The sequence below is a fragment of the Sinocyclocheilus rhinocerous genome, unplaced genomic scaffold (genome assembly GCF_001515625.1).
Source record: "Sinocyclocheilus rhinocerous isolate Xijiao unplaced genomic scaffold, SAMN03320098_v1.1 scaffold368, whole genome shotgun sequence".
Lineage (NCBI taxonomy): Eukaryota > Metazoa > Chordata > Actinopteri > Cypriniformes > Cyprinidae > Sinocyclocheilus > Sinocyclocheilus rhinocerous.
The window spans coordinates 1,338,042-1,355,679 of NW_015664681.1; the positions used below are offsets into that span (position 1 = coordinate 1,338,042).

A 17,638-nucleotide genomic window follows, 5' to 3' on the forward strand; every position below is an offset into this window, starting at 1 on the left:
TTGGTTCATCCGGAATGCATTACTAAAAAGAGGGTCGGGTAAGTTGTACTGGTAAAGACGGTTTAAAAAAGGTTCCTTTATTACAGAATAAGTACAGTGTGAAAAGGAAAGGGTCATCACAAGCAGGAAAAAGGCAGTCCAATGTGTCCATACATCTCGAAGCAGTCAAATCCACTCAGTTGGTCAGTGCAATCAACGCCTCCACCACATTGCCCATGTGTTCTCTCAGACTGCGCTCCGCCACTGCTCGCGAAATCTCCATCTCTCCCATCTGTCAGCATAATCATTGAGTTCCATGTCAAAATAAAAATATGTATGAATCTAAATTATACACACATTAATCTAGCATGAAAATACACTTTTGTATACTTACGATGAGCTCCACATCTTCCTTCTTTATTGTTACTTTGGCTAGTTCTTTTTCTCTGTGGAAGTGACAGAGATGAGTATTGTCGTGACGGTCATTTACTAACCACAGACATATAGCTGATGATTGTAATCAAGCAATATTTTTCACCTTTCCTGTTTTGCTTTTTGTTCTCTGGATCTTCTGTCTCCAATCACGGACATGGCCTTCAAAAGACATCACATGACGGATAAAAATTCAAACAATAGCATTCATAGGTAAATGTACTCTGAAATGACAGCGTTCATAGGCAAAAGTTCTCGGGCTTCAGCATCTCCTATAAAGGTTAGGTGGCTACGTAAATGAACATATTGAGAGCTTAATCTCACTTTTCTCTTCAGTGCTCACTTAGCTAACCAAGCCGGCTGATCAGTCCACTGCTTAAACATCACACTATTAAAACGTTATGATGGCGTAGTAAGTAATATTGTGATTTTAGAGGACGCTACATAGTTTATTTGAGTGTTAACACAGAAATCTACTGTCCGCACGCACATGGTTACTCAGCGTTAGCATGACTAGCTTCATTCGCGTCTGAAACGTATATTAACTCACCGTTTCCAAATTCGAGCTGGAAATTTCTTTTTCCTCCGCATAGTCAGTAACCCTTTCCAAATCAGCAGCTCCACTATCATGTTTTCGGGGTTTTTCTGTTGGTTTTCCCGTGCAGTTCTCCTCAGCCTCCAGGTCCAGATCCACATCTCCCTCGGCCGCCATGCTTGCTTGCTTTACGCAGCCGGAACGCAAAACGGTGATGGAAACACCCGGACTGAGATTCATGTAACACACCATAGAGGTCACGTGTTAAAAAACTAAAATTAATAATAATAGTAATAGTTATAACAACACATAAAATGTACTTTTAAGCTATAACATATTTAGATACAAAGCATGCGCAATATGATGCATCAGCCAATGTGAATACTTCCTAATTTACGTGTTATAGCACAAAATTAAAAATATTAAAAGAGGGATAAGACGACTTTTAATATCATTCTTATTAATATTTTCATATTTTTAAAGTGTCATTAATGTAAAATACTAAATTAACTATTCTATTTAAAATTTTATTTGACTAATTGAATAACCGGTGACAGACAAAGCAGAATCCCAGTAAAAGAGATTCATCTGAAAGTTAAAATTATTCTATGATTTATATGCAGGCATATGAATATTTTTAGAGCGTTTCAGAGAAATGTAAATAAAAAATTAATGTTGTGTGAATTGTTGATTTTATTACAGTCATAAGGATGAAGTTGTGACAATGTTTTTCATTTAATAATAAAAAAACATGCAAAATTACACAGCCTCACTTTTAGGCAAACAGATGTTGTTTATGGGTTCAAAAGGGTTCTATCTCTAATCAAAAGCTTTCTCGTAACTATTTTTATCTCTTAATAGGTTTACCGATGACAAACACTACTACACTGTTAGTCTGTTACTACGTGGCTTTCTCTTCCTCGATGGGTTTTCTACCTCCTCCTCAACTCATAATCAGCTTAACAAAAAAAGAAAGCCTTTTCAGAGCACACCTGAAGTGCAGCACCTGCTCTTCTCACCAGAATATGTTTACCATCTTTGAGGGATGCTACAAAGGTTTGATAGGAAGCCTTTCCCCATCATTACCAATCTGTTTATTCTACTGTACGATTGATCTCTGACAGCCACTGGACTTGGAGATTTCCTCTGACAGCCGGATCTGGGGAAGTGATGTGTTGTCGCTGTTGCTGGGCCCAAGTAAGCTTTACTGCATGTGATGATAGCACTGTGTGAGCTTTAGCATTTAGAGACCGACCTAAAATGTAGCTCGATTTTTAATATAGTAGGGCAGCACGCTTCAGTGAAGGATGGGATTGAGCCGTTGCTGTTACATTAGTCAGTAGATGAAGAGGGCATGTAGAGAAAATTCAAGGGACCACAATATGATAAAATTCTGCAAATGTAAATGTCTAAAGAGCTGACAAGGGGTTCTATTAGCAACACTTCAAAGTTTGAAAATACAGCCTTCAACAGATCTCCATAATTTTTGTAAATAATAAAAAAAAAAAATCAGTAGCATATGGAAAAAAACTTTTTAAAGTACATTCTGATCACACTGCTAAAAGCGATGTTTTTGCTCAGTATTTTTGTCTTGTTTTCCATTGCGAATGTCTAAAGATTCTTCAAACAAAATACACTGAGATGCAACATTTTCTGAGAAACTGTGGTTTGATTAAAACAAGAACAAATATCTGCCAATGGGGTCAGAAAAATACACTGAATTCAAAGGGGAAAACAAGTTGTCATACCTCATTGATGGATATATCTTTTTCTTGTTTAAAAGTATAAACTCAATTTTGTTAAAGGGGTCATATGATGTTGCTAAAAAGAACATTATTTTGTGTATTTGGTGTAATGAAATGTGTTTATGTCTTTGCAAATTTACAGATCTTCTTTATGCACCAAGAGCTTGTAACACTCCAAAGAGAAAGGAAAAAATGAAATCGCATCATATGACCCCTTTAAATGTCTCAGGAAAGAAAACTTCTTCATTTTGCATGTCAAGTAAATTTATCTTCATATAAGAATACTTTTTAGATATTTGTATTGGAAAACAAGACAGAAAAACTGAGGAAGATATTCATTTGTGCTGTGAAAGGAACATTTAATGTTGTGACTCTGTGACCAAAAGAATTAATGGCTTTCTGCTCCAATTTAAGACCTTTTTAAGGCCTTAATTTGTGGAAGGGTGAATGAAGTCTTTTTAAGACCCATAGAAACCCTATGATGTTTCTATGATGACAGAATTTGGAAGGGAATTAACAATCCATTCCTTTAAGCTTAATATTATTATTACTGAACATATTTGTTCTGTACATTTAATTTGCTGTTTTTTTTTTAATGTATTATGTTTTCTACAATCATTTTTGTAAAGCATTTATTTATTTATTTAGAGTAACCGGTTTATCTCCTTATGGTTTTCACCTTTACATCAGATGATGTTTTGAATCAGATGTGATGAAATATGTTTCTCTTTTTATAAAATGCTAAAAGTTAACGTAGTGACAACATTTAACATAATCATTTGATATAATAACACAAGCAGCTACTACCCTATTTATTGGTAATTGCATGAATGTAAACATTTCATTCTTGTAAAGGCCAGATTGTGTGTGTGTGTGTGTGTGTGTGTGTGTGTGTGGATGAATGTTTCCCATCACTTATTCTAAATCCCATGAAATAACAGATCAAATGTTTCTCATGGGCCTGGCTGAGTGATTTGCATTGTATGTTGTCAGTCGTGCTTTTGTTCGAAAAGTGTGCTAGTGTCCCTCTCTCACTCAAGGCCCCCAATTATTGAGTGAAAAGACCTCCAGTCATTCTGGGTGTTTCACTCTGCGAGAGAGATTAGAGGTTCATTGAGTATACACTTTGTATACTTTAAAAGACTCTAATTGGTTTAGAAAAGTTCATGTCTGTGTGATTTAGCTAAACAAGGATTAAAGCTGCTAAATTAAACTCTCAGTTCCTAGTAACACATTTGTATGCACCTATTTACAGAACAAATAACACTGATTCATAAAGCAGAATGTTAGTTACAAAAACAGACACATTTATTCCTCTCTTAACCTATTTCATAGACGTTTCCTCTTCTTAAGAGAGAAACACAATGCCCGTGCTTTAATGTGCTGCCACAGTGTTATGTAATGATATTGTGTCCAGCAAGGTTTTGGCCACATGACTCTGTGGAACTGTCAATACTCTGAAAAGTTCTTTCCAGACTGAAATAGTACACAGAGTCTGTACTGAGAGAAGTATTTAAACAACAATAAACTCAAACAGTCACTTGAAAAGCTTCTGTTCACATGCAGTTCTGCTTTACAATCACATCCCGCTATTCACGTCCATGCTGGATTTTCAGGGACATTAACAAATGGGTCAAATTACTGCACCAGACCTACAGAGCATTAGTTGACCTATTAGAGCATTAGACTGTCACATTCAACATTTGTGTGTGTGTGTGTTTCACTATGCTGCTTTTTAGATTTTCTAGGTAAAAAATGCACTAGATGGACATCTTTGACAGTTGCGTTGAGTCTTGCATCTTTTTCAGTGCCTCGTGCTTGAGCACCATATGTACTTTGGAGCTATAACAGGTCAAGGATAAAACTAAAATGTTCCAGGAGAAAGAAAAAAAAATTCCATGAACAATGTATAAAGAACATTTCTGAGAACACTATAAAAGGCTAGATAACTTGGAACAAACATTCTATTAATATGACTGGAAGAACTCTAGGAAAACCTTGCCAGAAAGTTCTGAAAGCTGAAGTTCTGAGAATATTCCCTGTTGGGTTGACAGTTTGGCCATTTGAAGATATATATACACATTTACATTTAGTCATTTAGCAGATGCTTTTATCCAAAGCGACTTACAAATTAGGACAATGGAAGCAATCAAAATCAACAAAAGATCAAAAGAAAAAGAATAGAGCAGGCTAGTGTTAGAGGTCTTTTTTGCTTTTGTTAATTGTATAATAAATGAAAAGAAAACAGATAGAATACAAAAAGATTAGAAAGCAAGTGTTAGTTTTTTTTTTTTAAAGAAAACAAGCAAATTAATAGAGTGCAAGTCTAAAAGGGACATGTGATTTTTTTATTTATTTTTTAAGAATAGAATTAGAATAGAGAGTGCTAGAGTTAGAGGGTCAAATAAAGATGGAAGAGATGTGTTTTATATCAAGAAAAACCTTTTCAATTTTACATTTAAGAATGCTTTCCTTGTAAATGGCAGCAGAAAGGGATAGTTCACCCAAAAAATTGAAATCCATCATGTAATTCCAGACCTGTATGACTTTCTTTCATCTGCAGAGCACAAAAAAAGAAAGGTAATACTTTACTTTAACATGACGTAATTTGTGACCCTGGAGCACAAAACCAGTCTTAAGTCGCTGGGGTATATTTGTAGCAATAGCCAAAAATACATTGTGTGGGTCAAAATTATAGATTTTTCTTTTATGCCAAAAATCATTAGGATATTAAGTAAAGATCATGTTCCATGAAAATATTCTGTAAATTTCCTACTGTAAATATACTAAAACTTAATTTTTGATTAACCCTAAACCCAGGGGTATAAAATTCTTGAGTAATTTACTTAATTACTGTACTTGAGTATTATTTTTGGGGATTTGTACTTCATTCAAGTACAATTTACACTGACTACTTGTACTTTTACTTGATTACATTTCTGAAAAACAATTTAATTTTTTTATTTTTATTTTACAATTCTATTTCAACTTGAAAAGTACTAGTTACATTTTTGCCTTTTTCATTTTATCTTTCGCACATGAAATATGGTAAACAGAAAATCAAACATGCACGCTTGATGTGAAAGCCAATGAGGTTTGTTTTCATGCATCAAGCTCACTCATTTCAGCTTCAGTTATAACTTTTCAGGGTTACATTTTAAATGTTACAAATCTCCAAAAGTGTTTAAAATAACATTGTAGATTAAAGTAATTGTAAATCATGCTTAATAATGATTTTCAATTCATTTTCCAGGGAGTGGATATGTTGTATTGTAATATATTGAATAACAATTAGGGCTTATTCTTGTTATCTAAATAATTACATGATTTGCTCATTAATTAATCTAATTAGTCACAAAAAAATAAGATATAAATATTTGCTGAGAAAAAAATATGTAAGTTAAAAATAAGTTAGGGGCAGGTTTGGTGGTTTGGTTAGGGTCAACAGTGTAATTATAGATGTAACTACAGAAATTAATTACAGATGTAATTGCAGGACAGTGTTTTCAAATAAGTACAATGTAAAAACATGTATGTACACAATAAGCGCATTGTATCAAATGATTAATTTAAATGTAAGGACATAGTTAAGGACACTCAATATAAAGTAAGGGCTGTAGATACATTTAATTAGTGTTACTCAGTACTTAATTGTGTAATTACACTGTAACGGCATCACCTTAAAAAATGTAACCAGAAGATATACTGTGAAAAATAAAATGAAATGAAAATCAGTGTAGTCCAGTGTTGTTTAGACCACAACTTTCTTTAGAATATATACTTTTGGGTTTCACAAAAGAAATATGAAAGTCATACAGGTTTGTAATGACAGGGTGAGTTAAATGGCAACAATTTCTACATTTGAGTTATTTCAAGTGTGATTTCTGAATCAACATCACAACAGTCATGTACGATGTCAAATCTGTACATGATGCTGAAGGCTAGTGATTCAAGTGGGCCTGTGTTTGCCAGACCCTTGTTGTCTGGATTAGTGCGTCACTCTACTGGAGAGAGAAGGTCACCCAGGCTGAGACGAAGACTAAAAACTCCAGGATAATCCCAGCACACATCCTCACACATACACACTGACCTAAATATAGAGCTACCGGACGCTCTGCACGCTAACAACTCATAACACAGCCAGAGACATGACACACTGTTACATATATGATGCTTATCCACACATATGATTCTTATCCACTTCATAACAGCTGAAATAATTGTGAAGATTTAGTATGTGAAGTTTGCTGAATTGCACCCCCATTTTACACTAGGCTGTGGTCAATGTATGCAAAAAAATGCCGGTCTGGACCTGTGCCACTTTTCCTGTGCACCCGCTTCATTCGCATCCCTCTGTTTCTGGGTCAAAGCATAATGACCAGATTACCATTCGATGCCACCAGGCTGCTCGTATAGGATATGGGAAGACTGTTCGGATGTTCCCACGAGAGCAACATGAGGGTGTGCATTTGGGGATTCGTGGAACTACACCTGCAGGACTAGCTGAGGACTCTTTCCTGTAAAGCTGAGGAGCTCCTAGTGTCCTGACCCTGACTGGCTATAGCATACGCTTTTTTATTTATTATATTTTCTCCTAGATTTTTTTCTGGAGGTCTTGTTTTAATGACTAATCGTCCTTGAGAAATAAGAAGCCATGTCGACTTCTCAAGCTTTACACCACAGCGGTGTCTACAACTATTTCCTGAACATGGTGGCTTATCAGGTGAGAGAGAGATGGAGATGGAGATCATGTGAGAATGACATCAGGTTTTTCAGATGATTATTCTTTTTTGTCAGAGATCTCTGATCACTGAAACACACACACACACACAAAAAGCTTTATTCAAGCTTCTCTTATAAGAATCTAATCTGCCTTTGTAGAAAATTTATGATGAATGATAGACATAAGGAACCTGCCTGTTTCTAATGTCACTTATCTTATAACTAGTACATTTTCAGTCACTGGATTATCAGATGTTTTGGCTGTGGCTTTAGAAAACAAGTTGGATTACTGAAAAAAATACAACTGAAAAGCTTGTGAAGTGACACAGTGTGTTTACAGGTTGTCATAATGCTCTGGCATAATGCTCTTAGTCCTCAGCTCATTTCTTTTTCTATTGTATCAACTATTTAACCCCGCATTAGTGCATTTTCATTTGAATAACTCAGCGGCTGTGCTTAATCACCAGAATAGAACAATCCACTTTTAAACTTTAATTCCACTACTATTTTATATGACTACTATTTTTATTGCACTGTTAAAGTCATTTGGTCAGTTGTTGTTATTGTTGTTTGGTATGCGAAGGTAAAACTCCTCATGAGCTTTAAGAATCAGTGTGTTTTCATCCTCCTTCACTGGCTGTAGGAATATTGCCACTGAATTATTAAGAGCAGTTTGAGTTATATAGTAATTAGACAGTTTGTCTCAAGTGAATTTTAAGTACAATACAGTGATGCACCATCAGTGAACTATTAGACATGTTTTTTTTAATGTAAATGAACATTTATAAAAATTAATGATAAAACAGGGGTAGCCCTATTTCATTTAGTTAATAAGGAAATTACTTAAGGGTAGATGATTTATTTGTTTGTATAATAAACACATTGTTAAGTTTGTTTGTTTTTTCTTTGAGATGTGAGATTCACTGATAAAACCTTTCAAATTTTGTGTAATTTTTTGTAAATCAATTTCTATAAAGGACAAAATCAAATCTTCTAGCTGGTACTAATATACTGTGCTGTGTTAAAAGAAAAATGCATCACCTAATTTGATGTTCCTGGTCAAACATGGCCGGCCTTTTAAAAAATTGCTTGTAAATCTCTCACTATGCTATATTATCACCAAATCTTATTAATCTGCACCTCAGTTTTTGAGTGAACATTGTGTACAATTTTGGCCAAGTTCACTCAAATACTGAGGTGCATAAGCTCAGATCACTGAGGCCTACAATCAATTAGTTCCGAAGACAAATACAAAATCTGTGCTAATAGAAAAAAAAAAAGTCTTAAGTTTTAGTCCAATGTGATAACACTAACTAGTATTTTCAGGAAAAAGAAAATCCTCCAGGCCAAAATGACTGGAACACAACATAAGGTCAATTGTAAATGGGTTAGACATTTACATAGCTCAAAATTTCAATTGAGAATGACTATATATTTTGATGCTGGCCTTTCCCTGCATTTCAAATTGTGAATGACTGCAACAGGATATTGGATTGAAGCACAGTGTTAAACATTTCTGAAAGATTTTTCACTATAACACGTGCCGTTATCATTCCAAATCCTGTATATGCTCATAAAAGATTGTTAATCTGTAAAGAGAGACAGTGAGGGAGAATGTAAGTTGTCTACAAGTTGCACTGGCTCCAGTGGTTCTAACCTATAGTTTTATGTAAACACCCCAAACTCTGCTTCATTTGTAGTCTCAGCCAACCAAATCTTGGCTAATCTGCTTGGCAGGACACACAGCAGCTACACATGCCAGCAGTCTGTGCCCGACAGAAACACTGTGGCACGCAATAACAGATGACATTCTTCCTCAGGTGCCTTTCTTTAACATGGTGTGTGATGAGGCTCATGGTGGAGGAGACTGTCAGATGCTGGTGGGCTACTCTGCCGTCTACAGGGTGTGTTTCGGCACAGCTTGTTTCTACTTGATGATGGCCATCTTCCTCATTGATGTGAAGTCTAGTCAGGATTTCCGAGCCCTCATTCATAACGGGTCAGTGTCATTATTCCCTACACTCTTTAAAATAAAGGCATCTATGGTTCCATAAAGAACCTTTAACATCCATGGAGCCTTTCCATTGCACAAAAAGATTCCCTATAGTGGAAAAAGGTGCACTTCTTCTTCTTCTTTAGATTGTTAAAGCTTCTTCTATGAAGTTGCTGAGGAAAGTTCTTATGAGGAAGGTTTATTGAGTTACTTATAAACTAACACAACACTTATTCTCCTCATCTTCACTTAGGTTCTGGTTTCTGAAGTTCATCACCATGCTTGGAATGATTGCTGCTGCCTTCTTTATTCCCACAGAATCTTTTTTGCATGGTGAGCTGATCATCTCTGAAGGCTTATATTTCTGATAAATAATATGTAGGCATGCACCGATATCAAAATTTGCAAGATCGGATTGATACTAATAAATCCAATAATAACACTATGGTTCAAAAGTGTGGGGTCAGTATTTTTTTTGACACAAGAACACATTATTTTGATCAAAAGTGAGCAAAAACATTTATAAAATTACAGATTTCCATTTCAAATAAATGCTGTTCTATTCACCAAAGTATCCTCAAAATAAAATATATCAAAGTTCTGGGAAAATGTGACCCTGTCTGTGCAATCCAGGCTAAAGTCTCAAAATCTGATTATGAGATAAGAAGCATCAAAGTTTGATTTTAACCATTAATTTCATTATGATTTAAATCTTACTCAGTTAATATTAAAGTTATCAAGGTTACATTTTCACAGAATGTTCTTTACCTTATGAAGGATGATTTGATGTAGTTTGCACAGCCAGGGTCACAAATATTAAGCACAACTGTTTTCAACATTGATAATAATAAGAAATGTTTCTTGTATGCCATATCTGCAGATTTCTGAAAGATCATGTGACGCTGTAGACTGAAGTAATGACTGCTCACAATTCAGCTTTCACAAGAATAAATTACATTTTAAAATATGTAAAAATAGAAAACAGTCGTTTAAATAACAGTTCACAATTTTACTGTATTTTTTTTTAATAAGAGACTAATTTCAAACACATTAACAAAATCTTACCGACCCCAAACTTTTGAACGTGTTATGGCCAATTCTATAATTAAGTCATGATTAATCAGAATTCTGCTTTGTCTAAATAATTATAATACTACTAATAATAACGCTAAAACTAAAATAAATCATTTGAAACAAGTGAAGTTAGACATCACAACATTATAATGTACAGTATGAAAGATAGATATTCATTTTGAGTTTTGCTAAATATTGAATTGAACTGTGTAATTAAAGTAGTTTTAAAGATTAACTTTAAATGAGTGTTACATGATGGTCTAAATGTAAGAATATGGGAAATGAGAATGCGCAATTAAATATTCAACATTGATAACTATAAATTAATCTCTAAAATTGGAAAATAACCAATACGATACCAATATATTGTGCATCCATACTGATATGGGAAAGGAAGTATATCGATCAAAACATGGAGATTGTAGTGAATACTGTATCTAAAGTGATTATGTGCTTAATGGGATTATAGAGGCTGATGGCTCTGGCCAGTCTGGATAATGTGAATTGCACTTATTATTTAAATCCACCAGGTAGCACTATAGACACACTGAACATTTTCCATTAGCACACAAAGTGGGGATTCACTCAGTGGGCCTCATTTATGAAAGACAACCTGAACACATTTCTCTTAAAATCGTTCAAAAACTGTGCGTAAAATGTTCAATTCAGTGTGACATTTTACAGACAAATTATTTTACGAATGACTTTGTTCTGCTCAAGATTCAGAATTAAGACTATCATTCCATAAGTCTTACTTTAATTTAAATGTTCTCTTTTCTCCTCTCTTCATGTAGCCTGGCATTATGTTGGAGTAGTGGGAGGCTTTGCTTTTATCCTCATTCAACTCATTCTCATCACTGCTTTCGCTCATACATGGAATAAAAACTGGTGAGTGAAGAAACTAGGTTCACACAGACAGTATACTGTAGGTACGACCTCCTAAAACAAACCTGCAATAACCCACAACAACTACTGTAGGAAAGCACCCATTATCAGACTATAGAACCACATCTGGTTCATGTCCGAGTTACATCTTGCTCTGGAATGATAAAATATCTCCCTTCACAGTTTTAGATAATCTCTGTCCTTCACTCCCTTCCTGTTTCTCGCTCTGGTCTCTCACTTATTCATATACACATGCATACAAACACGCATGCAAACATTCAAACTCTTCTGACATCCAGCTTTCCCCAGATGTTTGTGGAGTATACCTCAAGCCATTTTGAAGCAGAAAGTCATCTTAACACAATGGAATTGTGAATTCTCTTTTCAATTTAGACGTGAGGCGTCACTGATCTCACCCCGTCTCTCATTCCCAGGTTAACCGGTGCAGCTGAGAATAAGAGGTGGTACGTGGCAGTCATGTGTGCTACCCTCTTTTTCTACACCGTCGCCACCATGGCCTTCACTTTTATGTACAAATACTACACTCACCCAGCGGGATGCCACCTGAATAAAGCCCTGCTCTGGACTAACCTGGCCCTCTGCACCATCATGTCCTTTATTGCGGTCACTCCCTGTGTGCAGCAAAGTTAGTGATCTGTGTCTGTTCTCTCACCGAAACAATAGTTTAGTAGATTATAGCAGCAGTTTTGATATAAACAAATCAAGAAACGATACAGGTTTTGTGGGAATACTCTTGCAACAATTCAACCATGAAGTTTATCTAAATCAAGCATGACTACCCTTACGAAAAAGAAGTTTATTCAAGTGTGCTATTAGTATACTTCTTTTAAACTAAAAATAGGAAAGTATACTTTTAGTCTACTTTTTATGTACTTCTCAGAAATTAAGCTGACAATTTGTTTTGCTGTCCTTCTCAGAGCAGCCCCGCTCAGGACTCCTGCAGGCTTCCATTATTTGCTGCTATGTCATGTACCTGACCTTCTCTGCTCTATCCAGCCGCCCACCAGAGAAGGGTAAGTCGGAAAGACTGCTTGTCATATGCATAACAGTGTCAGGTCTTAAGGCAAGATACTACAGGAAAAAACATTATTTTTTCATGCACTGGTAAATTTTAAGATTTTGGGCTATTTTGCTCTCATAACATGTCTTCTTTCAGACTAGTATAAAGAAAACTATCCAAAATACACTACTTGCGTCAGTAGATTTGAATTATAATACATCTTTAAAGGCCATTTTCTCAAAATGAGTCACTTCAAAAGCACTTATGTCTGTTTAAATATAATTTTCCTGATTTATATAACATGTTTTTCCCTAAAATGATTTGTTTTTATGGTTGTTGAAAGTTTTCTGATTTAAGGAGTGATGAAAAGAGATCCCCCTTTAAAAACCTTTGACTAATATATCAACAAAATGTATCAACAATATTTAAATAGCCTATAACTTTTCAGAATTCTTGTAATACAAAACCATTTTCTGAATGTGCAGTGATTAATCAAAAGGAGCATGCATGGTGACATCTGTTAGTTAATTTGTACCCTGTGGTGTCTTGTCTTATAGCCTAAACGTATCTTAAAAATATGGTGCTCTGGCTTATTGGTGTTGTTTTTTTATGGAAATCATATTATGTGCACACAGGTGGATAATAACTAATAAATTAAAGCATAGCATACCTTTAATTATGAAAGGGTGTTTTGGGCAAGTTGTTTGGGTTCTCCGTGGTATCAGGTCAGTATAAACTTTACGGAAAAAGAAACATTTTCTAAATGCTTGAATCAATAAACCTGCTGTTAAGGACAATGACAGTTTGACGCTAACACCTGAGTGTAATGATTTGACCAATCACTGGGCGCAGATTTACATAGAACACACCTCCAGAGCTAGACCGAGATGCTTTTACGTTAATTTTTAACTAAATAAAGAAACAGTCATTCAACAAATAAATCATGTCGATGTAAAATAGGCTATGTATATTCATATTTTTATTTAACATTTTCTGTCTCACCATAAATGCAAAGTATTTAATCGTCGTTATCTCATTGAGTGGGGAAAAGCTTACTGTAGAGGTCACGAGCAGCGTATTCATCACTCGACCAATCACCTCTGGGAAGGTCTGAGTCAAGAACCAATCGCTGTCCTTACAAGACATCATCTGAGCAGATGAGCGAAAACTGAATTGTGAATTGAATTGTGAACTAATTGAAAGTATATTTTGAGTCCTACTAAAATAACTACAATAAAACTGAAGTAAAAATAAAGCTAAATAGAAATACAAAATAACATTAAAATTAAAAAAGCACATAACAAAACTACTAAAACCTGAATTAGAATGAAAACTGGAATTATTAAAAAAATAAATATTTCAAAATATGAATAAATTCTGCAAAAGTATAAAAACAATTCTTAAAAATAAAACGGATCACAACATTGCTGATGCGTCGAGTAACACTTTAATGACACCGTTACCTATTTACAAGATCATTAAACACTTAAAGGTGCAGTAGGAGATCTTGGAAAATGCTAACTTTAGCCTGATAGCACTGAAAGCGAACTTCCCACCTTCCTGCAATCGCCGTCCAAAGCCACGCCCCCTGAGCGCATATACGCTCACTCACAGACCAGAATACCAGAGACAACATTACTTAGGCTACATCAGTGGTTCCCAATTCCAGCCCATGTTCCGAAGTTAAATAAACTTCAACATATTTCCCCTGCTCAGGGAGTAGGGAGCAATGAACACTGTGTAGGGATCATACCGATCAGAACATAGTTCATGCATGTAGCTCTCTTCTAACGAGCTGGTTATCTGAATCGGGTGTGTTAACTAAGCGAGACATGCAAAATACATGCACGAGGACATGAATTGGGAACTGCTGGGCTACATCACGTGTCATTCACCGGTGAGAAAACTTTAAAAGTACTACAATACCAGGAAGGAAGATCGGGTTGTTGATGTTTGTCTGCCATTCTTGCTCTGTCTGCACAGCGTGCGTGAACGCACTGATGACGTATCCTGTCTGCGCGAACCGGGTTCGCAGAGGTATGCTAATACATACGTTGACAGACAGGTAGGAAAGCCAATTAAAACGCTCGGACCGAGCGTTTTGATTGGACAAACATTTCTTGGTCCTACGCCTTCCACAGAATATATAAATACAGATAAATACATTTAGGCCACTTAACTTAATGCTTGCTATCGGGATGTGAAGTGTCTTTCAACCAGCATAACAAAAAAATGTTTCTGAAGACAATCACCTATTGCACCTTTAACCCTGATTGTTCTGGAAGAAACTAACCCTGGATCCAACATGTGTGAGCCTGTCTCTACCTGTCAACATAAAGCCAAGTAACTAACCATCCAGTCACAGTAATGATGACAGGCATTTGTAGAGTGATTGGTGACCTTTTTAAATTCTTTCCACTCTTTATGAAACACTAAAATACTTTCTAGAGCGCAATGCAGATCACAGACTGATCTGATATTTGAAGGTCACAGTGCAGCCTCCATGCAGTGGTGCGTGCAAACCTCGACCGGAGTAATCGAATAGATTTATCCCTCAGCAAAATTAATCAAACTGCCTGTAATCACATAGTCATTAACAAAAAGTCATCAGTGGAGCCCACAAAACTCTTCTTGGTTCGTCATCTCATCTCACCTCACATCATTTCATCCATTAGTGGTGAATTTCAGAGAAGGTGATGAATGGTGCATGCTTAACATACGACAGAGATGAATGAGATTTCCAGAAAGAAAAGCTTTGCTGACTGAGGTCATAGAAAAGCTCTCAAGCTTGTAACACAGATGTAGCTGAGGGTGTTTCACGTGGGTATTTGAAATACAGATGTTATACTGATGGTAAAATTCAGAGGAGAAGAATTACAGCCGTTGCTGTAAAAGGATTGCAGAATAATTCTTACATTTGGCAGGTTTTGGATTTAGTATGATTTACATATTGTCTGATGAAGAGCTTTTGACTTGAAATATCACTGTGTGGTGAGATTAATATGGCAGTACTGCTGCTTCTGGAAACGGTGTACTGACTTCTTGCACTTTTTTTCATTTGGCGAATGGCGCTGTGTTTATATGTGTGCTTGTTGTGTCCTGTCTTGTTCCCTAACTATCAGCGGCTTTATAGCCTTTGTTTGCTGCATGACTTCATAAAGGACTGAAGGCATGCTGGGAGTTTAATCCCATCTCATGTGCTACCCCAAAGTCAGCAGGGATGAGATTCAGAATGAAGGCAATGTAGTGGCCATTATTGGGGCTGCAATCATGTACTGCTGTGTTCTCTTCGCATGGTGAGTAAAAAAGTACAAAGAGTAAAGAGGTATTAGTATTGGGATATTAATAGAAAGGCTAACTGCCGATTTTCTCTCTCAGCAATGAGGCTTCATACTTAGCTGAGGTCTTTGGACCTTTCTGGATGATAAAAGTTTACCGCTATGAGTTCCAGGTATGTGTCTTTCTCAGAAAAATATTAGTGACTTGACTTCTTTAACTCTTGAAGGGATAGTTAACCCCCCAAAAAACTGAAATTCTATCATTCCAAACTTGTATGACTTTCGTTTTTCTGCAGAACAAACAAAAGAATATATTTTGAAGAATGTTGCAAACCAAAGTTTCCGTTTTCCCTTTGACTTCAACTGTATTTTTTGTCCATATAATGGAAGGCAATGGTAACGGAAACTGTTTGGCTACCAACATTCTTCAAAATATCTTCTTTTGTGTTACACAGAAGAAAGTCATACAGGTTTGGAACTACACGAGGGTGAATAAATGATGACAGAATTTTCATTTTTTTGGTAAAGTAAACTATTAAAATTACGGAAATGTTGTTCTTAAATATTTGAATTAATGTCTCTGACAATGTCTCCCACTATATGTCCTGAACAGAAAGCCTCCTGTTGCTTCTGCTGCCCAGAGGCCGAAGATGGTGAGAAGAATATCACAAGTTCCAATATCCATATATTTCACACACATATTAATGTCATTAAACACAATAGTGTACAAGACAGAAGGTATTAACAACTTTGTTTCTGTCCCGTCAGAGGAAGAGTTCGTCATTGACGAGAACAAAGGCTGTCAGAAAGTCATCCACAGTGAGTCCCATCGCGTCGCCTACAGCTACTTTTTCTTCCATTTTGTTTTCTTTCTGGCTTCCCTCTACGTAATGATGACCCTCACTAATTGGTTCAGGTCAGTTGTTAAAGAAGTCATCTGAGCTGTTCTAGAGATCTATTGAGAAATATTGAGCTGAATATTTCTCTTTTATTTTTTTGTATTTTGATAACATCTCTAAAAGAAGGGCTTTTTTCAGATTTAGCTAATATCTGGAGAATTGTTCTGCAATTGTGTTGCCAAACGTGTAGCACACAAACAAATGTACATGAAAGTAAAGAGGGCTCAAATCACAATTTTGATAATACTGTTCTGTCTCCTCCAGTTACGAGACTGCTGTGCTGGAGACCACCTTCACCCATGGGAGTTACTCCACATTCTGGGTCAAGCTGTCCTCCTGCTGGGCGTGTGTGGTTCTGTATCTGTGGCTCCTCCTGGGTCCCCTGTGCCACTGCCAGTCTGATCACAAACGACCTCGCCGCGCCCGCATCAAGAGACGGGCCGCCTCCCACCGCCACGTTAGCGTCAGCGTGTGAATAACAGACTGTTCAACAGCGTCAAAGACAGTGGGGATGGGTGCCGGTTACTGGGGAGTTCCACCCCAAAGGAAATGGGTCACAGTGGATCTCTGAACACTGAAGAGCAGACTTCAATTAAATTAACATTGATCCTCCTGATAATCCTGTTAGGATTAAAATCACCAGCACTATGAATGCAATTCAACATGGGAACAGAAAATGTTAACCATGTTTAAGACTGTACAAGCATACCTTTAGGGGATGTGCTACAATTGCCAAAAGGAATATGACATTAACATTTTCTGGACAAGCTGGATGTCTGTATATTTAGTGTTTTTTTTTTCTAAAATGTAGAAGAATTTTTTTATTGGACATATGGAAACTACCTGAAATAGGCTTTTTCCAAAATAGGCTTTCATTTAAGCTTTTGTTAAATTTATGCATATTAAGATGGATAAATTATGTGAGCAATGCTTTATTTCAGTGATCTGTGGCTCATGTGTGTGTGTGTGTGTGTGTGTGTGTGTTTCAGGCCTCAGAAGGCGGTGTGGCACGGCTCTTCAGAGAGAGGCAAGCGTCTGTCCGCTCTGAACTGTGAGTCGTGGAGAGCGGGTGACA

General features: G+C 36.2%; 2 protein-coding genes across 2 annotated transcripts; one reads left to right on the forward strand and one right to left on the reverse strand.

Annotated features, from left to right (window-relative positions):
- Positions 1-56: 56 nt before the first annotated feature.
- On the reverse strand, positions 57-13,179 carry hypk (huntingtin interacting protein K). The gene is made up of 5 exons (XM_016541008.1): positions 13,057-13,179; positions 962-1,175; positions 518-573; positions 374-425; positions 57-271 (listed from the first exon to the last, which is right to left on the reverse strand). Exons 2-5 carry the CDS (start codon positions 1,121-1,123, stop codon positions 176-178), a joined length of 366 nt encoding a protein of 121 aa, XP_016396494.1. The 5' UTR covers positions 1,124-1,175; positions 13,057-13,179; the 3' UTR covers positions 57-175.
- Positions 7,346-17,161, forward strand: LOC107730225 (serine incorporator 4-like). Its single transcript, XM_016540983.1, is given in 13 exon segments — positions 7,346-7,414; positions 8,325-8,326; positions 9,011-9,029; positions 9,234-9,412; positions 9,660-9,739; positions 11,275-11,368; positions 11,800-12,011; positions 12,304-12,403; positions 15,548-15,682; positions 15,765-15,837; positions 16,278-16,317; positions 16,433-16,580; positions 16,828-17,161. Coding segments are annotated over 13 exon segments (1,362 nt in total). The 3' UTR covers positions 17,039-17,161.
- The last annotated feature ends 477 nt before the right edge of the window (positions 17,162-17,638 follow it).

Excerpts from the sequence above, each read along its gene's own strand:
- hypk (XM_016541008.1), bottom strand. The coding sequence starts at position 1,123 with ATGGCGGCCGAGGGAGATGTGGATCTGGACCTGGAGGCTGAGGAGAAC. Across the intron at positions 574-961 it reads CCAGCTCGAATTTGGAAACG|GCCATGTCCGTGATTGGAGA; the intron begins GTGAGTTAATAT and ends TGTCTTTTGAAG. Across the intron at positions 272-373 it reads AGGAAGATGTGGAGCTCATC|ATGGGAGAGATGGAGATTTC; the intron begins GTAAGTATACAA and ends TTATGCTGACAG.